The 26,630-nt window shown below is 44.3% G+C and overlaps 1 protein-coding gene and 1 pseudogene across 2 annotated transcripts in view; both read right to left on the bottom strand.

Annotated features, from left to right (window-relative positions):
- Positions 1–6,363: 6,363 nt before the first annotated feature.
- The window catches only part of GPAT4 (glycerol-3-phosphate acyltransferase 4), a 35,870-nt gene continuing 15,603 nt past the window's right edge, over positions 6,364–26,630 (bottom strand). Inside the window, exons 2-12 of one of the 2 annotated variants that reach the window (XM_039853993.1) lie at positions 20,345–20,414; positions 19,875–20,175; positions 19,037–19,111; positions 18,207–18,296; positions 17,933–18,026; positions 17,488–17,603; positions 16,584–16,639; positions 15,958–16,043; positions 12,607–12,735; positions 12,441–12,520; positions 6,364–10,486 (exon numbers count right to left, since the gene is read on the bottom strand). In XM_039853993.1, coding sequence (XP_039709927.1) covers positions 10,378–10,486; positions 12,441–12,520; positions 12,607–12,735; positions 15,958–16,043; positions 16,584–16,639; positions 17,488–17,603; positions 17,933–18,026; positions 18,207–18,296; positions 19,037–19,111; positions 19,875–20,175; positions 20,345–20,414 — 1,206 coding nt within the window. In that variant the 3' untranslated portion in view covers positions 6,364–10,377. The remainder of the gene's footprint in view (positions 10,487–12,440; positions 12,521–12,606; positions 12,736–15,957; positions 16,044–16,583; positions 16,640–17,487; positions 17,604–17,932; positions 18,027–18,206; positions 18,297–19,036; positions 19,112–19,874; positions 20,176–20,344; positions 20,415–26,630) is intronic. The other variant, XM_039853992.1, reaches the window with a different exon arrangement.
- LOC120595733 (uncharacterized) lies at positions 14,082–14,200 on the bottom strand (annotated as a pseudogene).

Genomic DNA, 26,630 nt, shown 5'->3' with positions numbered 1-26,630 from the left:
CAGCATCTTCTATTCTGAGAGCAGTAAAAGGGTGCAGTACGCTACTTGTGCTTTGGGCTTGCCTGGCACTGAGCCTTGCTTTCTTTTGGTAATGCCAACCTGATTTCTCTAAGCATAAACAACCCTCTTGCCATGTTTGATCTAGTGTGGTCGGGCTGACCCCACTCTCATCTCTAGATGTAGATGACTGACACAGTCTTAAGTCTCTCAGTGACTGCCACCTCTCTGGTCATGTTAATACTTGGATCCAGGGATGGGACGAGGCTTAATTACAGCCAATGAACAGAGGACCCAGGTTGTTCGCAGAAGTGCCTCTCTTACCTCTCTATCTGGAGCTCTTTTTGGCTGCTGTAGCCAAACGTAGCATCTTGCCTCTGTGAGAGACACCCGCCTGAAAAGGGATCCAACCAGGTGAAAAGCAGATCTGAGAGCTGGAGGGAGAGCAGGAGTGAACTGGCCCGAATCTTCAGGCAGGCCTGAGACAATAATACTCTTTTGTCTTGAGTCTGGTTTCTATAATTTATAACAGAAAGAACACTGATAAAGTAAAATAAATTCTTTTTAACCCTGCCCTTTGCTTACAGGCTGGCCCTGCCAGGGAGCCTACAACATGGGGACCATCTGGAGGAAGGGGACTGCCCTGGGTTAGAATTTCCCAGCGTTGCTTCCCTTGCAATCATAACCTGAGAGCTGGGTCCTACCTATTCTCCCTCTTTACTCCCCAGCTCTCGGCTCTCAGGTCAGATGGCCAGGTTACAGTGGACCATCCTTAGTGACAGAAAGGACTTGGATTAAATGATTTCTTTCATCCCCAATGTTTATTAGTTCTGAGTCTTGGTCAAATTCCTAATGAGAACAGTGTCTTGCCTTTGTGGGGAGTGACTCTGCAGGTCCTTGGCGAGACTGCCGACTCAGGCTGCCTTCTGGAAGATGGCCTGGCCTGTCTGCCCAGGGGTGAGGAAAGCCTCAAGGGACTCCGACAGTCCACGAATTTGGAAGAGCCTTGGACTGGAGCCAGTCCACCCTCTGCTCCTCCTTTATCAAGGGCTGGGCTGCTCTGATGAGAGTCTGTGGCAGGGCTGGCTCCTTCTTGCTCTATTTAAACTGTGCTAAACCTATGGATTCGAAAAATCGTAGATGTGCAGATAACCTTGTTACATCACTTACAGACCCAGGAGTCTCCTACTCTAAGGTCCCGGGGCGTCCTCAGCTGTCCTGATGCTCCTCTGCCAGCGCCACACCTCAGAAGCCCAGGCCTGTCCCCTCCAAAACCATTTGTCGCTCTTCAGAGCAATGAACCAAAGACTGACCCTCTCTTCGGCAACAGCTTTGGGTGCAAATGGGTGAGGACCTTGATCGTGCAGGTAGGAAGAGAGCTTCAGGTGGCAGGCAGGGGGAGGGGCAGGCTGACTTCCAGATCCCCGTATGCAGGTCTGCTGAAAAGGTCTCCTTGTCAGTAATAACCCCCTGGGACAGGACGTGACTAGCTCACATTCTTTTTACCAATATTTCTTTCATCCTCTTTCTTCCAGGGGGAAGGCACCTGCACCTGAACAGGGACAATGATGCTGGCAGTGGTGGAGGAAGCTGGTCTTCCCTCACGGAGAGCCCTTTGCCAGCCTCTTTCCTCACCGCCAATCCGGAGGGCATGCAGTCAAAAGCCCCTCATTAGAGCTCTCTTTGCAGGCAAACAAATATCATTAATCTTGGTAAAGTGAGTGAGAGCACATTCACCTGTCCGAGCAAGAGAATTAATGTTGTGTCAATAGGAAATTAGTGTTTACCTCTGGCCTTTACATCTCTTTGCTACAGAAAGCCCAGGGCGGACCAGCCCAAATACGGAGCCATAATCAGAGAAAAACAAAACTCCCCAACACAGGTGACAAGGGGGAGTGTGCTGGGATGAGATGCCCGGTGACAGGAGAGGCCCTGCTAAGAGGGAGTTTCCTGGTACAGGAGGAGTACAGGACACCCCTCCATCCCCAATCCCCCCCCCCACCCCCACCCCCCAAAATACTCACTGGGGTGGTGAGTGGTGACAGCAGTGCCTTGGGGTCAGAGATTCTCTTTGGACTGTGAGCCCTAGAGAGACATGTTCCCCCACCTTAGTGGCCACAGGAGACTCCATTTTCTTTCTGGTGCACGTGGCGCTCTCGCACCTGGCAGGCAGTGCATGGAGCTGCACAGGCCGAAGGGGACAACATTACTGACCAAAGAACTGCTGCTTATGGAGCACCCACTAATTGCCAGGTGCTGTGTGTGGTGACTGAAAAATATTCTCTAAAAATCCTACAAAGCAGGTATTCTGCTTTTTTTTTTCTCAGATAAAGAAGACACTGCAGTGCAGAAAAATTCAATAGGTTAGCCTCAAGGCCATACACAGGGAGGAGGTGGATTTGAACCCAGTCTGACTCCAAAGCTAGCGTTTCCCCCAATAGTCATCCCATACACACTTCCACACCAGGAAGGATCAGCCACAGCACTTGTGGTCAAGTGTAAAGACAGGAAGTCTCTGAGAAAGCCCTTCTGGGTCGTTCTCCACTCCCCCAGCCCCCCAGGAATGCTTGGGAGGGTCAGGGAGAGGCAGGGCTGGGTCAGCTAACTGGAGAGTGTGAGGGTGTGTGCGTGCCTGTGTGCCCCAGGAAAAGAAACCAAATAGGCCGATAAGATCTCTCGTTTCCAGAGCAAAGCACCAATTAAATACAAGGCAGATGTGAGCAAATAAAGCTGTGGCGTCCAGAGAGAAAATCAATACTAGATTATATGTCCTAGCCCAATCATATACCAATTAATACAGGGCGGGTGGGGCTGGGTGCTGCGGAAGGTGAGTCCAGCCTGTGTGCAGGGGCCAACCTGCCTGCCCAGGCTTCCCAGCAGTGCTGGCCCTTCTCTGGTTGGGGGATGTGGCCCTGATTCTAAAGGGCATATGCCTGAGGTTTCTGGGGGTGGGGGGTAAGGCACCTGCGTGAACGTGAGGCATCGGGGGAGGGGATAAAAGGAGCTTCCCCTCAGTCTTGTCACCAGCTGGAAGCACAGGGAGAAGGGCAAGGTGGGTGAGAGATGCTTTGGGAGGGTGGTATCCACCGGAAAGGGACAGGCAACTCGGACCGGGCAGACAGGCTGCCTGATATTTAATTTCCAACTGAAACAACAACAACAATAAAAACAAGTGACTTGCTTTCAGAAATTGATAGAAAATTAGGCAAAATAGGAAAACTGGAAAACAAATTTCTACTCCCAAGAAATGCTATGGAAGCCCCTGGTTAGTCTGTCCATGTTTAATTTAATTCAGAAAGTATAGCCAAGCAGTTGATAATTTTCAAGAGGAGTGACAAAGGCAGCACAGGACCGGTGATGGCGGGGATGGGGTGTTCCAGAGCCTTCTTCCATGGAAGAGCTTCAGGCTCATCACTGCGTTGCCAGGGATGAGAACGTGTGACACACAGTCACCTGCCACCGGTGTTACCAGGTAGACGGGGCTCCTGCCCCAGGGAGGTGGCTCTACATCATCAGCAGTATAAGTCAAAACTGCCAACATCCAGGGCAGGAAATCTGGCTGCAGGCTGGGTACCTGGACTCCAGGGCAGTTATGGACCATGAGGTCCTGCCTTTGTGGGCATAGGACACATGCGCCAGAGAAAGCATACCCTTCCTCGAAAATTCCCAAGGCTATTGGGGAAAGGAGATCCAACTCTGTGCGGGAAGCAAAGAATAAAGGTGGAAGGAAAGGTGGCAGACCAGTGGTACCTGCTTCCATTTTTCCCCACAGGAAGCCCCTCCAGCCAGAGTTCCTCCTGTCCCCTGAATGTGCCTGGACACAAGGCCCAGACGAAGAGGCCCTTTTCAAGTGGGAGTTCTGTAGGCCAAGGACTGTTGCATGCCAAAGAAAAGCGAAATTTGCCAGCCGAATATTTTTTAGACATTTTGCAAGATGCACGGCCTCCCTGACAATTTTTAATGTACTAACTGCCTGGTCCAGTGAGCTGATTAATTGGTGCTGGAGAGATCAATATAAAACAGAAAATTAAAACAATTTTAAAGTGATTAAGTAGTTTAACACCTGTCTCCCGTCACGTCAGTGCAGGAAGAAAAATAAAGCAGGTGTCGAAGGGGCCTCCTGAAGCAAGAGAAAACAGCGCCTGCCTCAGAGAAATGACAAATCACAGCTGGTGGATCAATCTGAGTGCAAGCAGCCCTTCCCCAAGCCCACCGCCGCAGCAGCAGGACCCAAGGAACCCCCTAAAGCCCTTCCCCGCGCCCACAGTCACAGCAGCAGGAACCAGGGGCCCCAAGATGCTAGGCACTTCCCCAGGCCATTCCTGCAGATCTGGTCCTCCGCTCGGGAGGCAGGGGTCTGTTCAGACCTTGAAAACAGGGCAGGAGGGAGTAAGGGGAGCCGAAGAACATCTTGGCCTAGAACTCTGGATGGGATCAGACGGGAAGGCAGCAGCTAACCTTCTCCTGACCTCGTTTCCAGCCATTCAGAACTGAGTCTGCAATATGTGGAGGGGTGAGAATGCATTTGGGGAGCCAGAGGGAAACACTGTCATAGCTCTCAAGAATTAACAGACCCTCTGTTCCGAAAGCTTCAGGTCTCCGTCCTTATTCTCAAGGGAGACGGAGCCTTCCAACCTCCACCTTTCCTGACCTCCTGCTGCCTGACTATACCTACAGGTGGTGCAGGTACCCGCTGAATGATGGTCCAAATGCTGCTTGTAACTCCTTTTTCCCAACCCTACTCCACCTCCACCTCTCCTCCCCGCAGCAGCTATCATGGAAACTACAGCAAGAGTCACTCCTTTTCCTTAGTTGAATGCACTGGACTCAAAATCACGTCAGTGAGTACTAGAAACCCTAAGCTGATTCCAACTTCCCCTGCCAGTGTTCTAACAATGGGGTGGAATGAACACAAGCAGGGCAAGTGCAGTAAGGGAGATTTAATAGACCAGAGGTAAGGCCTCAACTGAAACAAAAGTCTCCCGTTTAACCTTGAAAGTGGACTTGAATTTTGCATGTGTAAGGTGCAGATATACTTAATGTGACTCATGTTCTAGGAAGCTGAGCATGCTGTCCCGTGCCAACCCTGCCTGGGCACACCACTGTACCACCCTGGGGTGGGGGTGGGGCTCAAGCCTTAGGCGCAGGCCTCAGAGCTCCACGGAAGAGAAGCTGATCCTTGACCAACCCCCTACACAAAGGACAGAATGGGCCACTCTCCATAAAACCCCTGTGTTAATATACTCACCTGCTGGGCAGGACAGTCACAAGTTTCCTGTTCTCCAGGTTCCTGTTCCCCTTCAAGGTCCCCTGATGCAGCAGCCTTTATCCCTAAGACTAGGACAGACAAGGAACTCCAAGCAACAGAAAACTTGCAGCAGGCTTAAAACATTAAAATTTAAAAACATTTAAAAATGTTTTAAACGTTGAATAACATGAAATGTCTGAAAACATCAAGCTCTCAGCTGAACTTACTAGCAATCCCCACTTCAAAAGCCCTTCTCCTGTTAACACCTGTCACACTAAATATGATCAGAAATCAGCAGCAGTGGCCTGGATGAGAACAGAGCCAAGGAGGAGTTCCAACTAGTGTTAGTTTTTAATAAAAACACTTTACTAGCCAGATTTTTCCCCTTTCTTAGACTTTCTTCTGGGTTGGGAGTTCTGGTTCGGTAGAGTGGTTGGCCCACTCTATATTCATATTCAGGGCCACATGAAGTCTCAATGAAAAGATGTCAAAACCTTTACAGCAAATTTTGCCAGTGACAATCAAAAAAAAAAAATTTCCAATCTTTAGCTATTGGCTCATTTTTAAAAATAATCCATACAGCCAAGTTTTCACGTAACAAAACGGAGACTCTCTCTCGGCCTTTCCTGCCACAAGATGTGATTATGGTGGTTTGGTCAGGAAGGAAGCTAAAAGGTCCTGCAGTCCAACTTGTCTCATGGATCTCAAATGTCTGTTTGCCAAAGGTGCCATCACCAGGGTGCACCTGTTAGCCAGAGCAGGGCTGGTGGGTGGACTGGTCTGTGGAAGCAGCGAGGGTCTGTGCTGCCCAGAAGGCACCTGAAGGGGGCCTGGCCCGGGGACCTCACCACTCAGAAGCAAACAAAGTTCTCCACACGGCGCCCTCAAGCCTGCTGCTGCTCCCTGTAGAGTAAGCCTCAGACTGACGGAGATAAAGTTTCCCTGGGTCCAAGTTCCAGACTCGGCTGTTTTGTTTCTGTTAAAATGCAATTGTTTTTCTCTGGAGTGTGCGGTGACTGCTCAGCGTCAGGAAGATGTATGAAAACCTCCACTTCAATTCAGCATCCCTTTTCTCCCAGACAAACATGGTCGGATTTTAATAAATCAAAGAGCCACACTGTTTAATAAAAATTTATTGACTTACAAGTGATTATTTATCAAAAGACCATTAATAGCTGGTACTGAAATGATGTGTTACTGGGTGGTGCTGGGAGACTAATAGGAAATCAATGCAGCTGGCCAGCCAGAATGCATATGAGAAGCCCACCCCCTCGACAGCTAGCGCAATTTCACCAGCAAAATACACCAGACGCTACCCCTGGTGCAATGAAAAGTTCCCCCTTTTTATTTATCGTTTACAAATGAAATGATCAATACTTTTAATCTAGAGCAAAATTTATTAACTTTCCCATCGGAGAGAGACGTATTGACTGGGGGTAGAGGGGGTGTTAGTGCAACGGAAGATGGATGGCTGGATGGTCGCCTCTTAACCTGCCCAAGTCAGTGTGCATGCAGCTGCCCTTCCAGCCCCATGTCCCAGGCCACACGCAGCGAGTGTGATTGGAGAAACTGAGTCTGGCAGATGGGACCTACAACACAGTGGACTCTTTCATGCATTAGAGATGGCGGGAAGCACTATCCCACACACCATTGAGTTTTTGGTTAATTCCCAGAAAGAAATGACATAATTTATAGTCCCAAAAGACTTCTGAAGGATAACAGTTAGAGCCCACTGTTGGTAGGGTGCTGCTGTGAAGGGCTGAAATAGGACAGTGCCTGAGGACTCTTGTCGCTGGCCTAGTTAGGGCTTGGTGGGGCTCTCCCATCACCTCATATCAAGTCTTTTTCAATCTCTGAAGGTCAGCAACAGGGAGTGGGGTCTGACATAGAAAGACATCCAGTTCCAAAGTTGGTTCTACTATGTCGCAAGTACATCCTCTCAAACTGCTCCATCAAGCTCAGCTTGCTGAGCGCTGGCCCGGCTAACAGCCTTCTATTGGGCTTCCTCCGGCAGGGGAATTTTACTAGCCTTTTTACAAATTTCCTTCTCTAACTGGCTGGAAAAAAACCTAATGTTTGAGTAAAAACAAGTCTTTCCTAGATCCACAATGAAATTCGACCAGGTCTACGATCACCTAAAACACGGGGGACTCTCCACACATGGGACACCTGCTAGTGGAGTCGTTTCACTAGCCCCATTGTTTTGGAGGAAGCAAATGGCTTTAAACTGACTTCTCTTTCTTCAGAACCCAGATGACTTTAGAACTTAAAGCCAAAGTCTGAACTATGAATGGGTTTAAAAATTACAGGAACTGCAGAGGTGGAAAGGACCTTAGAGATCATCTAGCCCAAGTTCTTGGTTATGGATCAAAGAACGGACACAGAGAAATAAAGTCGAAACACCAAAGGAGTAGCAGGTTTGGAAGTGAGATTAGAAGATAGCCAGTGTTCAGCCCACAAATTAATGCCACTTGGTTTTACTCCAAGATTGTCCTCATCACTGCTGGGATCATAAGAACGTTTTTTGTACTTTATCAACGGTCCCCAACCTTTTGGGCACGTGGGACCAGTGCTCCTGTGAGAATCTAATGCTTAATGATCTGAGGTGGAGCTGAGGCAGTGAGGCTGGTGCTGGAGAGCAGCTGCAAATACAGATGAAGCTTTGCTCACTCACCAGCCGCTCACCTCCTGCTATGCGGCCCAGTTCCTAACAGGCCATGGACCAATAATGGACCAATAATGGTCCGTGGCCTGGGGATTAAGAACCCCTGCTTTACATGCTTCTCTGTTGCTATTCCTAAGTGCCCTGAAGTTTTACCGTGCAAGACATCCCAAACAAATATTGGACAACCTGGGGCCTGCATGGTCCCCAAGTAAAAGAATGGAGCAATCCAATGAGTCTGCATGCAACGAGCACTAAATTAAAATCTTTGAGGGTTTTTTTTTGGGGGGGGGGGTGTAATTTATATCCCTTCTCCTCATCTAGTAAGAAAATAATCATTGCTTAGTCTCCAGAAGTATTTCTTTACATAGCAGCGATTTTAAATCAGGTTCCTGCAATACTCTGATACGTCATCAACAGATGGGACTGTTGAAACGAATGTGAAAAACAAAACAAAATATTTAAAAAATGATGTAAATCATAAAATAAATGTAGTAATCAGCAGAAAACTTTAAAAAAGGGGGATATTTAAAAAGCGAACTTGGTCTTCAAGACCGATTTTTAAAGATCATTCCAGATAGCTTTTAAACACAATTAAATATCACTTCTTATAAAGGATGAAAACCACTGTTTACTCTTGAATATTTTGCAGAACAGTCCATAAGAAGTTGTTCTTATAGTCATAAGTGTTTTTATGCAAGAGGAGAAAGAATTTTCCACTGGTTCGCAATAGGGCGCATAGAGGAAATGGGAGTCTAGTCGGGGAGGCAAAGCGATAGGAAGGCAGCTAGGGTGAGCCACACTGAGTTCAGGTCAAAGTGCTACCAGGTAGCCTCCGAAGCAGGGCTACACTCCCACCACATCCCAAATCACAGGACAGAGGGCGGCCTTGGGGAGGTGACACTTACCATGGCTGGTGCAAATTCCTGAAAGGTATGGTGACTGCGTCATGCCGGAGCGATGGGAGAGAAGGGGTACGAACAGATGGATAAAAGGAAGGGGTGAGGCAATTCTCTCTTCTGAGGGATTTGAAACTGGTGGACCCTAGAAGTGGCAAGGGTGGCTCAGCTTCGGATCTGCCTTCAGTGACTGCAAGGTGGGTGCAGGCGGCCGCAAAGCCCGCGGTCCCCCTCTGGCTGTATGGAAGCCCCCAGTGCACCAAATACCCACTGCCCGTCCTGCCGCCCTCACTAACCCTTCCAGAGCCTTCGTCCCGACCTTGCCCCTGTAGTTCCTCGTGGCTTCCTACTGTCCTTACTGGCTGCCCCTCCTCCTGCCACCTCAACAAATGGCATTCCCAACATACACCTCTAATCCCACAGCACCCGCTGTGTAGAAATCCACATCTCGGGTCTGTGGGAAATTCTAAATTAACCAGAGAGATACACAAATATTCGATCTGAGTAGTTTACCTTACCCTCAACAGTACTATTCCTCATTCCAAAGTCCAGCCGGGCCCCTCCAGCCCCAGCGTTATGTTCTGTAACTCTTGATAAGAAACACGTTCCTTAGGGCTATACTCGGGGAGAAAGAGTGAAGGGAAAAACCCCTCAATTCATTCACCATCAAAGACAATTTTATTTACTCAGAAAACAACTTCCAAGCCCTGGGCAGCAGCTTGGAGCTCAGACCTCGTCCTGCCACATCTCGGGGACCCGTCCTTACAACACTGAGCTTTACTCTCCTCCAGCCACTGTAGCACTTTAATCCCCAGAACAGCCCTGTGAGGTAGGTTTCGCCACCCTTCCCCCTCCTGGTCCAGGTTACATATGGAGAAACTGAGGCACGTGTTAACAAAGAGCAAGTCACATGGGAGTTCAGGGTTAGCACTGAAGTCTGAACGCGAAAAGTGACTGTTGGTTCCCATCACACAGCAGTCACTGGTTCATCCTGCCTCTTCCCACCCCCTCCGGTGACTGCACAAGAACTTAAAACTTCGTTTTGCTGAAAGCCCCTGCAGACAACAGTTTTCTTTTACCAAACCCACAAAACTCCAAGGCTGGTGGGAGGTGGGGTGGCGATGCTGAGGATGGCAAACCCACTGCCTCGCAGTGCCTCTCCTCACAAGTGGGCAGTCCTTCCCCCCGCCAAGTCCCTGGCATGTGGGCATCTGTAAGGGACTAACGTCCTACTGTTCCCCAGCACAGGAATGCGGCCAATTCTTCAACCACTCAGCCCTGCGTGCGCATAGGTGGAGAGTTGACTTTAATGGCATTCCTCCAATGGACCTATTGTAAAAGTAACAAGAAGGCATCTTATCCTGGGCAGCAACACCCAGCAGCGTTCACTTCAGACGGCAAGCCCAGGGATCCAGGCAGCTCTGAAGAAGCTGGAGTCCTGGGATCCAGAGCAGCCCAAAGACCCCAAGTCTGGAAAGAATGCAGCAGCGGGGGCTGCGGCAGCAACGACTCCAGCTGTCTCCCGTTTCAGGATTCAGGCATGATGGATCCAGCCAGCGCAAGGCGCAGGCTCAGGACCGGCTCCTGTCTTCATGGTTCCCAACAATCATCTTGCTGTACAGCTTCTGCTGCTCCTCTTTGAATGTATCTTTCACCTTCTCCCTCTTCAGACCACCATCCCTGATGAGAGAAAGACTGCATGTAATAGCCAAGACTGCCTGTCCACTTGCATCACAGCCAGACGCACAAGACTGCTCAAAAACCAAGAAAAACCTGCCAGAAACAAAAAACCTCCAAAGGTCTCTCATCAGGATGAGCTCAGAAACCAGCCCAGGACTCCTGGAATCCACCCTTTCTACCTCAAAATTCTCACTCGTGCCCTGGGTCAGAATTCGCTACTCATTCAAGGTACTCTGTAACTGCTTAAACGTACTAAGAAGTTTAAAGTTCTACTTGAATATTCATCCCCACCTTACAAAAGACAAAGGAGGTATTTCTGGCCTTATGGAAGGTAAACTGAGCTTTAAGAAATACTGAGACTTATAATTAATCTATAAAGCAGATCTGTGAAATAAAATCTGTAAAATTCAGACCCAAGGATTCTCCAAATTCTGCAGACAATGAACACAAGGAGAAAGACATGTTCTTACTTATTCATGCTCAGGGATAGCGCCACAGTGGGATCCCAGTACCTCCCTCCGCAAGTCCCAAACAAATCTTCGAAACTTGGATTTCCTTCTTCGAAGTCTGACTCCCACCCACCTGTCATTCCAATTCCTTGCCTAAAACCCTAGAATTATCCTCACCTTCCATGACTAATGAAAATCCAAGCCCACTTGAAGTCCTTCTGCTACACTATTTTTGAGTCATGCAGGTGGAAGAAGTGGAGAAGTCTGATGAAGCTCCCGTTACTAGAGAAACCTTACATGGGAGACCTGACATCTACTACACTCTTTCAGATCCTCAGGAAAGGCATCCTTTCAAAAGCAGCCACCTTTGTCTTTATAAGGTCTCAGGGAGCAGGAATGTGGAACAATGGGTAAAACATTCAAGCTCTATAATAAGCCTGTTAGACCTGAGTTCAGAATCTGGCCCAGTCTTATTCTGCGACTTTGAAAAACAGCAACTTCACCTGAGTTTCGGTTCCTCATCTGATAAATGGGAGTAACAATTTCTGTACTGCATGGAGTTACTGTGAAGATGAAATGGGATCAGCAGCACAAGTGTCTGGCACAGAGTGAGAGCTCAGTAATTGCTAGCATTTTTAAAAAGGCCATATCTGAGGGCCACAGGTCAGCTTAAAATTTGAATTTTCACATTTTTCCATAATGCCTACTTTAGTCAAATGTCATCCAGAGCTGAACTTCGTGCTTAAACCTAGGGATCTTAAGAGGCTGGAATAGTTTCCTTTAAGCAGCATTCATCCCTACCACTCTCCTGTTATTGGAGTCTAACTATCTCATACACCAGTGTAAAAGGTCTGCAAACTACGGCCATGGGCCAAACCCAGCCCGACATCTGTTTTTGTAAATGAAGCTTTACTGGGAACATAGAGACGCTCATTCATTTATGCATCACCTCTGGTCGCTTTCACGCTACAGTGGCAGAGTTAACTAGCTGCAAGAGAGGCCACATAGGTCGCCAAGTCTAAAATATTTACCGACTTTAAAGAAAAAGTTTGTCAACTCCTGCTCTAGTAGGTAACAAGCTAAAAGCAAAAAGTGAAACTTCTGCTTTTCTAAGGATGGTCTAGTTTTGCCAAATACACGAGCTCAGAAAACCCAGTCTTCCTATGAGGTTTCCAGATTAGCATCAGGGCTCCCTGACCTAAAGAGACAAGAACTATGTGGGTGCTCTGGTAGACTGATACAAACCCCAGAGAGGTACACAGAATCAACTGCTTCAGGCCAAGCATCTTGGGCCCCGTGTTCCCCGAGAGCAAGGTAATAGAGGGCACTTCTGAGTTGGAACTAGGAGAACAGAGACAAACTGCTCACTCTCCAGGGCTGGTAGCTGCATTCCTCACACTAGGGGGGAGAGGAGGAGTCTTTGTAAACAGAGTCAATGACTCAACAGCTCCATCAGAAATTCACATTCTCCTAGACTCAGCTGCTAAAACCTGGCTCTGACTCACCATAGCAGGTCCACGAGTCCTCCCTGCCTGGCAATGGCGGATTTCACTCTATTTGCAAACTGGACGGCATCTTCATCTGTCTGTAAGAAAGAGTGAATAAGACCACTCAACCCAGGCTCACAGTCACAGAGAACTAAGTGAAGACCTGCATGCTGTGGGTACCTACCTCTCTGGTCATAGGAGGCAGGTACCAAACACTGCAGACAATGGCCCAGCTGGTCATCATTCTCAGTAGGTACGTCACCATCCCATATTTGCTGCTGTTCCAGAAGGCATCACCGAATTGAGGGTCGTACTGAAAAATAATGGGAAGCTGGATGGTAAGAGGTCGGTAGTTCTAATAATCAGTGCATCCCCTGGGACAGTTATCAGTATTAGAAAGCTGTTTCCGGGCCCCCTCCACAAACACTGCTTAAGCAATGCTACATGTGGGCAGCTGTGATCTCTAGAAACATTAACCTCTCCTCACTGACCCAAGATTCTGCTGCAGATCATCAGGGAGGTCTCCCCTACCAGCCTTCTTCAAACAAGTGTCCTCCCTCTTTGATTAGTTTCACATCTTACTCACTCATTGGTGCATATAATCTATAATTTAAGTTTTCGAGCATATCCAAAATCAGAGAGCATAGTATACTCTCATACAGCCATTCCCTAGATTCATTACCAAGATTTCACCTACTTATTTCATCTATTCCCTCCTCTTAAAAACCTTATACTCGACATGTCATTCACTCATAAATACTTCTACATGTACCTGCCTTAAATTTATTTTCCTACATAACTATTAACTTTTAAATATCATTTCCAGTGCTCAAGACCAAAGAGAGAACAATCAGAAAGCTTATGATATGCTTTCTAAAAAAGCTAATTATGTGTTCCCCTTTGACTAAATCATTGTTGAGTAGACATGCACTGACATTCAGTGTTTCCACCACACAGGTCTTCCTGCCAAGAAGCAGGCTTAATCAGACCTTTTCATTCACTGACGACTCTAATGGGGGCAAAGACTCTATTTCAATGGTGTTTTGTGGGACATGTGACCAAAGTTGTGACCCTCATTCTGCCCAAACAGAAGAATTTGAGTGGCAGGTAAGCAGGGGGGAGAGGTGCGGGACAAAGTTATGTAAGACGCAACAAAAGGAACCAAGTCCTTGAGAATGCCTGAACAAAGAATCATGGGACTGTTATCGAATGTCTGAAGGGCTATCACAGACATCAGACTGACTGTGTAACTATAAAGAAAAGATCTAGGGACAGAGAGTGGAAAGATAAAAGGAAACAGAATTTCAAGAGTTATCCCCACAGAACCAAGCTGCCACCAGCGTGAAAAATGCCCTTTGCCTGGAAGAGCTAGAGAAGGAACATAGGCAGGGAGGCTGTGGTGAGGACTCTTGTACTCCAGGGGGTGGGGGTAAGTATGAACTATATAATCTTTCAGGCCTTTCAAGCCTAAATTTTCTGATTCTCAGAAAAGAAACTGGATAATTATACCCAGTTATGGACCAGATTACTGAAATGAAGATACTTAGATTTAATTATAGAAATTAAGAAATTTAACTGTAGAAGACTTAATGAGTTCACATTATAATAAAAGGAAATAAGGGAGAATGAGTTTTATTTTTTGTTATTTTTTATTTCTTATGCCTACAGTACCTGATCTTCCTAGGTGGTCTCCCATCCAAGTACTAAACAGGCCTGACCCTGCTTAGCTTCCAAGATAAGACGAGATCGGGCGTGTTCAGGGTGGCATGGCCGTAGACAAGAATGACTTAAACAGAAGCTAATGGATATGATTTGAAGTGTTGTCATAAAGCACTGTATACATTTAAAAATGTGATATATGTCAGAGTGTTTAGGGCTGATTCTCTATTCCAAGACAAATGCTCAAAATAGCAGTAAATTCCTCACAATCAGATAATGACTTAATTTTGGTGGAAATCTAATAAGAACCTTGAAATTGCTAAGGTTATCCAAGTTTGGTTACCAAAGCCTTCCCAAAATCTAGAAAAGCATTCGTGGAGCAGTTCTTAATCTTATGTGGGCTTTAATCTGTGAACGGAATGAAATTATATGTAAAATTTACATGCCTTCTTCTTTGGAAAGGAGTCGTAACTGTCCCAAAGGTCCATGTTCCAAAAGAACCACTGCCCGAGAGCAGGGCTCACACAGTGTGGCGCCCAACCAGCAGGGTGAACAGTACTCAGGATCGGGTTAGAAATACAGATTCAGAAATGTGGGTGTGGTGCCCAGCCATCTGCAGTTTCACAACCCCTCCAGGGGATGCCGAGGCAGCTAAGATCCAAGAACCAATGTTCTGGAGCGAGCAAAAGGGCTCTATCTAGTAGTTTGTTTTTAATAAACACATACGGCGGCGAAGCACTGGACTCTCAGTATATTAAATGCAGGATGGCATGCATGCGATGCAAACAACACTCCCCATTCCTACACCCAGAGCAGACACTGCATCCCCAACAAGTCACCTAAGCAGCCCTGACCCATTGGTCAGTCACCCTGCAGCCACTACTCATCTGCCATACCTGCCCTGGTGCTTTGCCTACCTGGTAAAAGTGGGAGGGCTGGTAAGTGTTTGCTCAACCAAAAGGAGCATCTCTTTCCTCAACTGCACTAGCTGTGCTGGCAAGATGAAAATAAAAAATATTTCTATAGGATGTTCCGCAGACAACAGATCCTTGCAAAAGTATGAAGATAAATTCTAAGCACAATTCAAATTTTACTCAGTTTTACCCTGATATTTCAACCTAAGTACTTTAAACATATTTACAATTGCCTGTGTTTTTTAGAATAATGATGGTAATAGTATGCTTTTAAAAATAATTCTATGTATCTATTTATAAAAACAGATGGATGTGAAGGGGGAGATGGAGGAACAAGAAAAAAGGGAAACTGACTGCTAACTGAATCCCATTTCTCCAGGTTAGAGTGAAGGTCAAGCTATAAGTTCATAAAAGGTAGGGGATGGACTAGACAAGCTCTTAAGATCCATTTCATTTTTATAAACTATTCTTGGTATGTAAGATGAGACTACAACCCAGAGCAGTGGAGCTGTTTCTTCCTTCAGTACTGATGATACATCTGCACCCATCCATCCACACCTCTCCACAAATCCAGTTGGGCAGCTACAACCCCCACCCACTGCAGTAAGCCACCTCTTCAGGTGGAGTACCTTACATTCCAGCTAGGTTTATGAAGAAAGTGGGAGAAATACATAAAGCTTATGTGGTGTTTGCCATTTCCTGAATCAGGTGGGGGTGGTGAGGTGTGGGCTGGAATCTGGCTGTTCTTGATTCAAATACAACTCGGTCCCTTTAAATGGGTTATGGACAATGCTGCATTCTCCTCCTCTAGCATTCGACCCATACCAGCCCAGCCCAGGCTGCTTGACTAGAGAGGATCAACCTGCTGATGGTGACATCAGCTCCTTCCTCCACCTTCTCTTGCTGCGTTCCATTCATGGCAGCAGCGATAATGACCACATGCACCCTCAGAGGTCTTGTACCTTGATAGCAACAGGGTAAACCGTGGCTCCAATTTCAAAACTTCCCTTTTTGAACATCATCACCGATGTATTATTGATGCAGGTTCCTAAAATGCAGGAGAGAGTAAAATGCTATTTCTTTTGGTCCTTTACCCCAGAGATTAGGAGTTTAAGGGCCAAATACAGTAAGAATTCTGACTCTTCAAACAGGATATATCTGCCCTCTCCCCTGTTTATGAACGAACACTTAACAGAGCTGAGTAAAATACTGTACTGCTTCCTATTCTCTTATTACAGGACCACTCCCTGATTCACACACACCAGCCTACATAAAAGGCCAGAGACATTCAGCGGATGTGGCAGGTTTAAGAACTCTACAAGAATCTGAAAGACCCTGTCAACAACATTATAGAAGGGATTCTTGCACTGGGGAAGTTTATACTATGGCACTCTTAGTCCAAATTCTGAATTCTTATGAGGTTTTAGTCCCACAGCCAGTCTAAAGAGAACAAATAACATTATTCAGTTGTTGGGAATAATAATCCCAACAAAGGCTGAAGGACTTGGTTCCACGGCAACACCAGAGTTCTCATCCTGTATGGCCTCCCCATGACAAAAGCGCTCTGTGATGATAAACACTTTCTTACCCTCTGGGAAGATAAGTATAGGTAGCTTGCTTTTATCCTGCACGTGCTCAGTCAGTCTTCAGAAGAGAAAAATAAAACAAATGGTCAGACAGCCTTATGTCCATTGTCACCAAAATGCATTTATAAATAACTTACACAGATGTGACACTAAATGTTGTATAAAGGCAAGTGAACAAATATGACCCTATTTTTTTTAAACCCACAATCTAAATCTCACAAAGATAAAACTTATAAGGAAAATCAGATGACTACTATTTAATTCATACAACTGTTGAATGAAGTATTAAAGTCTGTGCACAGAGGGCATTGCTCAGACTTGGGACTATCTAGAGGACACATCTGCCATAGGGCTTTGTAAAGAAGACCCTCAATAAATGCTTGCTACTGGACTTTCTAACAGCCAGGCTAGTTAGGAAGTCCACTTGGCTTCACACCTCAACCCTGAGAGAAGCAGCAAAGGGACTTTTGTGGTGAGTTCATTTGCCCCTATGGAAGTTAAGTCTTGATTCCTCTCATTTTACTGCAAAGCTCTTGTCATTACTTATACTAGATGTATCATTTTTCCAAGTTTGAAAACAGAGAAGCATTTTGTTCCGCTGCTATAAGTTTGGTTTTATTTTTGATAATGAATTTATTTTGAGATTTAAAATAGCATTAAAAGTGCATATGTTGTTTGTTACAATAGGTACAATAAATAAGAAAGGTTTAGAAAGATTACTAACTTGGTAAATAATACTAGGGTTTCTATATTTTTTGTACTCCATGTTTCAGAAAAAAAACTTTTTATTAAGAAAGCAGTATAATCTCAGTGTAGAAGACACTATAATTTCATTGTGGAGAAATAACTACCTCTGAAGTGCTTACTTTGTAACTGGTTGTACAGAATAGTATTTTATTGATTTACCTTTTAGCCACCAGGTGGCGATCTTTAACTTCAGACCGCTCAAACCAGACGTGAGGGCAGGCCTTCACCATGGCTCTCTGAATCACGCCCATGAGTCCCCCGTGCACTTGACCCACCTAGTCTCAGACAAAGGAATAACGGTAGTGATACCAGCCTTTTCCAATCCTCTCTTCCTATCTTCATCCCTTTCCATGCCACGTACACATCCGAAGTCTAATCTCCAAACACACTCTCAGTTACTCTGCTCAGTATATTTCCTATCAACGTCCCAAGGAGTTCCCAAAAGCAACAGAACCAAAGGTAATAATCTATGTTGGGGCCCATGCATAAAATCATGTTATCTGGCTATAACGTTAAGAGTGAGCCTGGTGACAGGTCCAGAAGCCTCCCAGACCTGACCAGTTTTGCCCTGTCTTGCCCCAAGAAAGCAGAAGTAAAGTCTTACCATGGCATAATACCCGTCACTAGCCAAAATGATAACGTCAATAGGAGAGGTATGATTGGCCACACAGATGCCACCATTTCTAGGCCTGTTTTTCCTATGTTTAGAATGTAAGCAAAGCAACAAAAATTAGTGAAACAATTTATTTGGAACTCATCCCTCACCTCACCAGCTTCAATCAACTCTGAAAATTCAGAAAAGCCCCCGTTGGCTAGTTATAATTACGTCGTGTTTTGCCAGTGCCACTTCCCTTTGTATTATGACCAAGTTACCTCACCTGTCGTGGTAGGTAATGATGGCTGTCAGGGCTCGCACGCAGATCCGGTAACACATTAAGTGAACATGTTTACTCAAGAACTCCTTAAACCTGCAACAATGAGACAAAGATTTTTGTTTTTATTTTACATGCAGGAAGGCAGGAAAAGTTGCTGACTCCAACAATTTAACTATCACTGCCCTTTAAGACTGCTAAGTATTTTTATAAATATTAATGTATATGGTAAAACCCTATAAGGTATTAGCACCTCTGTGTCTACATACAAGGAAACAAAGCAATGATGAGACTTGCTTAAACTTCACCTAAGTTAATGGGTTCAGAATTCATAGCCCTAGAATTTTCGGCATAGGTGAGTCTCCTAGATTCCTTTCCTTCCCAATCAGTACTCAGAGGCAGGGCAAAGGCCAGAGTCTAACCTCCTGATTAGTCTGGGAAGAAGAGAGGTTTGCCAGCTCCAAAATTTCCCAGAAGGGGCAAATTTCTCCTTAAAAATGAAACAAAAAGCCCTACCTACATTTCTTATTCTCTTACCAATTTATCAACACAGTAGAATGTTTGAAATTAAACAACACGTTGTAAAATCGGCAAGCCCTTTTCTCTTTAAAATGGGAAGAGTTTAAGGGACGGAGGGCAAAAAGAACAGTCACAGATCAAGATCAGAAAAAAAATAAAAGACTTTAATGGTAGCACCACTGTTATTACTGGGTAATTTTATCCACCTAAGATTCTGTAGTTTGGCTGCACCCAGAGGAGCAGCCTGACCTTCATATCAGAGCCACCATTCCCAGAACTAAGTACCCTTTAGACATGGTCACTCTCATGCTACTCACCTCCCATTTGGCAAGTATCCCACCACAGTGGTGCCCACCACCAAAAGACCGATTCCCGTGAATGCGAGAGCTATCCTGTAATAAGAAGACAAATTAAAACACGGCAAACAAACCCTTACACCATATATAGAATTGAATTTGTGAAAATGAAAGTGGGCATCGCGATCTGATGATGAAGGACCAAGACTAGGGTTCCATCTAGAAATGCTGGCAGGCCTATCACAACCAGAGATCATTCTGATTCCAAACTGACAGCTGACAGCGACTGTGGATCTGGCTCTCAGCAGACACTATTTCCTCAGGCATCAGCCAGAAATCTTAACCTGGCTGTTCTGTCTTCAGGCACATGCTGTCCTGCTGTCTTACCCTTCCCTTTTGCTTTAAACCATGGTCAGAAGCACAGCTTCTCTGTGAAGCAGCAGGAAGTAGACAGAGCCTGAAAGGAACCAGCATTTGGCAAAGCATACTCGGAAAACACATGGTGCAGAAAGCTGAGAGATCAATATTGCCTCTGTACTAAAGAGGCAAGCAATAGGAAAGAATTAGCAATGACCAGGGAGGAGTGGCCAGAAAGCACATCATATTCCTCTTCCCTGTGTTTAGTCTACCTAGACAATTTGTCTTTAGAAATCTAACTATTTCTATCTGATATGCAGAGAATCCAAGGGCCTTACGAGGATAATAACCAAGGGTCAGAAGGACTGGCTGGTAAAAGAATCATACTATCCTTCTTTCTAAAGTGGGAAAACAAAGCAGGGAGACGTAGGTAGGCAGATCATGCATTGGGCTTAGGCAGCAGCAGCTCCAGCCCTTTGTCCCCCACACGCCCTGCACTCACCTGAGTGGCAGGAGGAAGCAATACCGAATCAGCACTCCTAAGCCCCATAAGACAGTGAGCCGAAGGCTGATATACTGGAAGTTGTAATTGGTTCTGCTCAGCAGGTTCCAGGACTCTAACTCTTCTGCTGAGAATCTCTTTGTCACCTCATCGTCCATAATGGTCTCCATTCCTTTCCGGCAAAAATAGAAAATGTCAGAGAGCTCAAACTCTGGAGTATTATCCAGAGCCTTACTGCTACCACTTCGACGAATTTCTTTGATCTCTTCTTCTAGTGAAGTGGGATCTTTTGCAATGATTCCTGCAAAAGAGAACACCCTGTCAAGAAACATGCTGGGAGAAAGCATGCTAAGACTACTCAGAGTACATAATCTACCTTTTTCACACTGAAGAGTCTGCATGAAATCAAAAGCATTCGGAAATATATTTCAAAGGGACCTTTTAGGATAAGCATCAAGACCCAGTCTTACCATTGGTATAGGGCTTATAGAGTTGGTGGTTCTTCTCCTTGGCTCCTCTCTCCATTCTCAAGGTCGCCCACTGCAGGGGAAAACAGCCACAAACAAGAATGAGATCCTTTTCATTCAGTGAATGCCTCTGTTTCCATTCTGTGAAGGTCTCAAGACCAGTTACTTGAGATCAGATTGTAGCCAAGAAAGCACCCATTCTAAAAGTAAACTTGACTCCTCCTAGAGCAGTTCCCTACTCCCCCTTCTCCTGCCACCCCACAACTAGGTCTAAAAGTTAAGTTATCTACAATAAAAAATGGTAAACTAAGGAACCTGGGTAAGTTCCTCAGGCCCGGCTTCTCAGTGACTAATCTGTCTCCAGTTCTTTAAGGAACTCCCTAGCTGCAGTACACAGACCTCACTTGTTCTTTACTGACAAACAGCAGCTTTTCAAGCAACATCAAGCAAGTTTTAAGTTACTGCCTGCCACCCAATGCTGCCTACATACCAAATTATTTCAATAAAGCAAACATTTTAGTTTTCAAGCAGATAAAAGATTTAAATAATATGTATGTCTGGGCTGTCCATTCGTCTGCTAAGTAAACTTTTAACAGGACCTCAGAACTTAATATATAGAAAGGCCTGAGAGTGGCTCAATGTTAAAAAAGAAAAGAAAAAGTGTTAGAAAAAAATAATATTTGGAGATTAAATAAAAAATCTAGGTTCAAATCCCAAATATGACACTTATAACTACGTCCCTTAAATAACTCATTCCAACACTGAATGTTGGTCTTCTCTATCTACAAAATAGGATGACAGTACATCAACCTCATACATCATGAGGTCACTTGTAATCCAATGGGATATATATGTAACAGATGTTGGACAACTGCAAAACGCCCTAATTGTCCTTATTGTTACTGAAATAATAATGGACTCTGGAAAAGATCCAGAAAAGAGGCTGTTCCTAGAGCCTCCTTCCTCATTAAAATCCTTTTAACTGAAGAAAGAGACCCAGAGGCTGGGTATCAAATAATGAGAGTGGGAAAACATGAGCTCGCTTATTCCCTACTAGAATATGTTATCACCAAACAGAAAGTTATGTCCACAGTGAGTCAAAGAAATAGGACAGGTAGCTTGAAAGGTGTCTTTTCAAACTTTTTTTCCCACAGTTATGCAAGGTGGGCAAGAACTCTATCATTCCATGACACAGCAAAATCCACATTGCCCAAAGCATTTGTGGATTTTGCTGGCAGGGCCTGAAGTATTAGCAAGACTGCTCTGCATGGTCTAGCAGAGCCAAAAACAGGACACGAGTTTAATCAGTGACCTGACCTCATCTGAAAATTTCTTTAAATGCCATTTGTCTAGAAAAAAACAGATGGCTTACAGTCATCCACTCAAAAAAGGTCTACGGCAAGAAAACTCACATAACCCACTTTCTACGTTTCATATATTTAGCCATTGATGTCTTTTGGCTCTACTCTTAGATCTTTTCTACAAGAAAATGTAAATATAACTCTTACAATGGAGGAAAGTGAATTCCATGTAGGGAAGAGGTGAATAAAGGGCAAGAGCTTTTACAACAACCCTAGCATACTCAGAGGTCACTCAACCAGAGTTTCGGGCTTTCCATTTTGGCCAAAACTCTGTACTGCTATTGCAAGCATAATCAGAATAAGAAAAACAGTACAGAAGCAGTACAGACTCAGACTTGGCTCTGTACTGGCAACTCTGATACTTAGATTAGGATGTGACAGGCAGGTAATATATGACCATCAGGCTTTCTGAGCACTAGAATTCATGTCTGTGAGGACTGTTTCACTATGCAAAATTCAAGATTTTTTTGTTTTCATTGAAAAGGTACTGGTTAAATGACATTCCATGTCTCCTGGCTCTATAACAAAGCTCTGTCATAAACATCCCCTTGCCTTCCTGCTTTGTACTTCTAGCTTTACTTTTTCAAACTTCAGGTACATTACAAAATGCTTCCATGTTTAAGAAAGTTGTCCGGTCACAAGAATACGGGAAAAGAGAGCAGGGTTGGAGGAACCTGGTTGTTAGCTGAGAATAGCCTGTTAAGGAACAGCTGGATTACTTCACCCTGGTACAGAAGACTGAATGAAAGGGGAGCTGCAATTAGCAAGATCTGATAACTACAGAACTGGCTTCTCTGAGCTGTTACTTTAAGAAGTGCAGTGCTTAGATATCCAGAATAAAACTGAGAATCCCTAGGCTCAGAGTTCACTTCCCTACAAATCTCCTCTGCCTTCCCCTGTGAGATGCCATTTACTATACTGCCAGTATCAGACTACTAAATTCTTCTCTTTTCAGCTTCTACCAGACAGAGACCAATTAAGGGCATTAATAATGCTGCACTCTTAGGTAACATTAAACCCAACACAGACCTTGGCAGGTGAAATGCAGATAGTTCGATGGTGCATTTTTGCTAGTTAGTCATTCTACTGGACACTACAATTTAGGAACTAACCACATGGGTAAGGTCTAACAGTCTTAGCAACACTAATCTCTCAGCAGAAACCTTCCCCACCTTTTCAGCCTTTACTGCATTTCCCCATGAACTGGGTGTACCCAAAGAATCACACCCTTAAAAAAATCTGGCTCCCATTACCCATCACCTTCCATTGCCCATGAAAAGGCTATACACCTTTTAACAACTCTTTTCTCTCCCTGATTCAGCTGTAATTTCTAAGTAGCTACTGTCATATCTAAGAATTTTGACTTCACTAAAGTGCCAAACTCACACTTCCAATCACCCTCTGGTCATCTCCACACCGAGTTCAACCAGCCCTCACTATCCAGCATGTTGAGAATTAAAGGCAGCACACCTCCTCCCAGCCCTAAAAATGCTCCCCATCCTCTGGCCCTCCTCTTGGGGTACTGGAATCTCTATCCTCTGTCACCCAAGCTTTCAGGCTTCCCATCTGTCGCCAAGTCCTATCAATACTCCCCTGAAATGGCACTCTTTTAGAGCTGTCTCCTGTCATGTCACTACTTCTATCCACTTGCTTCTTCCCTTGCCCACACTAATGCAACAGCCATTTAATTGCTCTTTCCTTCCTCCAGTCCACCTGAACACATCTGAACGCGTTACTTCCTTGCTCCAAAACCTTCAATGGCTTCTTAGTGCCTAAGGAAATATTCAGCTTTATAATCTACCTAATGCAGCCAATGTTACTTCTCTATAGAACTATGTACTGTCTTTAAACAAATCTGCAGGAATGCTTCCGCCTCTTAAAGATCCAATTCAAATGCCAACTCTTATAAGAAATGTTACCTGCCCAATTCTTGCAGTCAGATTAATCTTTGCTTGTGTATTTTAACTGGCATCACATTCTGAATCAGTTACGTATGCATATTCCGACTAGACTATAATGAGGGGCAGAGCCATAACCTATCCATATTTGCATTCCAGCAGAGTCTAATAGAGTGCCTTGCACTTCGTAGGTAATCAATAAGGGCTGCATCTAATTAATTCAACTCCCAATATTTCTTTTCATCAAGGTCTCTATACGGAAATATAAGCCTGAAATAAAACCTGAAACTACTTACAATCACTTTTCCCAGGACAATCACATTCTCATCTTGAATTTGTCCTTTAGGCTACTCAAGGTTATGTTAAAATCACCCTTCCCAATGGAGCAGGGAGGACATATCTGATTAAAATGATCTCTTTCACTATAATCACATGAAATAGGTATGACTACTCCCACTCTCTAGATGAGGAAGCCAACTGGAAAGTCTGATGACTTAGGTCAAGTTTTAGAGCTGGTAAGAAAAGCCCTCGATTTCAAGCTAAGGGCCATGTGACTTAAAAACTCACGCCCATCCCACCACATTCCAAATATCTGTAGAGTCTCTTCAATATCCTCACAACCACCACTGGTTTCTATGACTTTCCACCAATCAATTCCACTTTGGAGTTTAATGTCAATCAGATTATAACTGTACCATCTCTCTAACCTTACCTGAACAATCCCTTTCACATCAGGCAAGAAAACTCAGGCAACTTATTTTCATCTTTCTCCTTTATATCTAGGTTTTCTTCTCACCCCCTTTCCAAATCATTTTCAATTAGCTTGAAAGTCTACTCCTAGGGATTCTACCCCATATAATACCTTCACTACTGTATTGAAGGTAATCTGAGGCACAAACACTAAGAAAAGGAAGACACTTTAAACAGCATACCACCCTGTGCAAACAGTGATCTTCTGCAGCTCAGCATTAACAGGACACACTGAGTTATGTCTTCCAGGAGGAGGCAGAAAAGACAACAACCCATCCATATCCTCTCTATGTCCCCTCGTTGGTGGGTATATCAAAGTTCTTTCATATAGAAAAAGGAAATAATGGGAAAGTAGTTGTTAAGCCGGGCTTATTCAGGTCTGCCAAAAGCACAGGTATAGGGACTATCGGATATCCAGTTTGAATAATCTTTATGAAGACTGTCTAGTAAAATGCAAAAATGGCTGATAGAATCCCAAGAAAAAAAGATAAAAAATTTTATGTACATGCTATTAACACAACCACAAAATATGAATGCATATTGCCAAAGACTGAAAAGTAATACAAAAAAAATTTAAGGCATTGTAAACTGTAGGACGTGAATAAATGTTTAAAATTCTTTAATATTACATTATTTGTCTGGTTATCTATTGCTACATAACAAACTACCCCATAACTCAGTGGCTTAAAACACCATCATTTATTTTGTTCAGGAATCTGCAAACTACACAGAGTTTGGCCCCAGTTGAATGGCTCAAAGGCTGGGAGCTTGACTCCTCCAAAGGCTTGCTCCCTCCTGCGTGGGGCAGTTGGTTGATGCTGGTTGTCAGAACCTCTCTGGGGTTGTGAGCTGGAACACCTACCAATGGCCTGGGCTCCCTCACAACACGGCAGCAGGGTTCCAGGGGCAAGCATTCCAGGAGTCAGACAAAAATTACATTGCCATTTCTAACCTAATCTTACATGTCAAACAGCATCACGTATGCCACATTCTAGCTATTAAAAACAAGCCATCAGGCAGGTCCCCATTCAAGAGGAAGTGAATCAGACTCCATCTTTTGATAGCAAATGTCAAAATAACTTGGGGGGGCTTTTAAAAATGCTTACCTCAGACCAATTAAATCAGAATCTCTGGGGGAAATTCTAGTGCTCCCAATTAAATGCTTTCTCAGTGATTCAATGTGTAGTTGGGGGAGAGAGACCCACAGAATTAATATATCTCTGAGCTTTCGTCTAGCTCCAAAATTATATATATCAGCCCAATTTAGGATAAGATGAAGAGGCTAAAAAAAAGGCAAAATAAAGATTGCTATTAAACAACACTAACAAGTAGAGGTGTATTTTAGATGTATACATAGATACCCAGATGCATATTTTCCAAGATCTAAAACTAATTTGGCCAAATCCAACTTGTACCTAATATTCCTGCTGATAAAATTAGTATTCATTTCTCATGCTCATTAATACCAACTCAGAGCAGTAACTCTTTTTAGAGGGTGAGAAAAGACCAGACACTCTTACAGAGGCACCCTATGCCCTTACTGGTATATATCAGTTCTTCCTAGCCCAGCCCTTACTCTATCATATTGCCAAGGTGTAATTATCCATGATGCCCCACAGGACAGGAGCCATCGGGCCCTTTGACACACACCTTTAGAAAATAAGAAGTACAAATCTATTTCTTGAGATTCTAAATTTTGAGGTCAAAAATGGATACACACATATATACACACACATACACACATTACTTCCATTACCACTTTTAAATCACTGTGCCCCAAAATAATGATATTCAAGATATAGTTAGCAAAGAGGTTCTGATGACTTAAGATTACCTGTCTTATGGATTGGCTCAACAATATATATTTAATGAATTTTCCATTTTTAATTATAATCTACCTTAAAAATCATAATGTATATTTAGAAATAGAGTCACAAAAAGATTTACTTTGAAACAGAGTCATAATAAGAAGATTTACCTAGCTATGAATTTTAAAATATTAATTTTAGGGGATATTTTCAAAGCAGAGGAGGGGATATACATGGATTCTAGGCCTTTTGTCCCACCCAAAGTGACCAAGTTAAAAAATTTTAGCTACTACAGAAGAAACCTAGCTGATAATTCCTATTTCTGTATTTTAAAAGCAAGGATTTCCATAGGTCTATGAATTAACTACTTGCTTATAACTTGAATAAAAGCTAGACATCACTCACTGTTGTCTCTTAAAAGTTTATCTATTCTACTGATTCTATACTGGTGTACGTTTTTCACAATGGCAAA

Source organism: Pteropus medius, unplaced genomic scaffold (assembly GCF_902729225.1).
Source record: "Pteropus medius unplaced genomic scaffold, Ma_sr-lr_union100, whole genome shotgun sequence".
Lineage (NCBI taxonomy): Eukaryota > Metazoa > Chordata > Mammalia > Chiroptera > Pteropodidae > Pteropus > Pteropus medius.
This window is presented reverse-complemented; position numbering and strand designations above follow the sequence as displayed.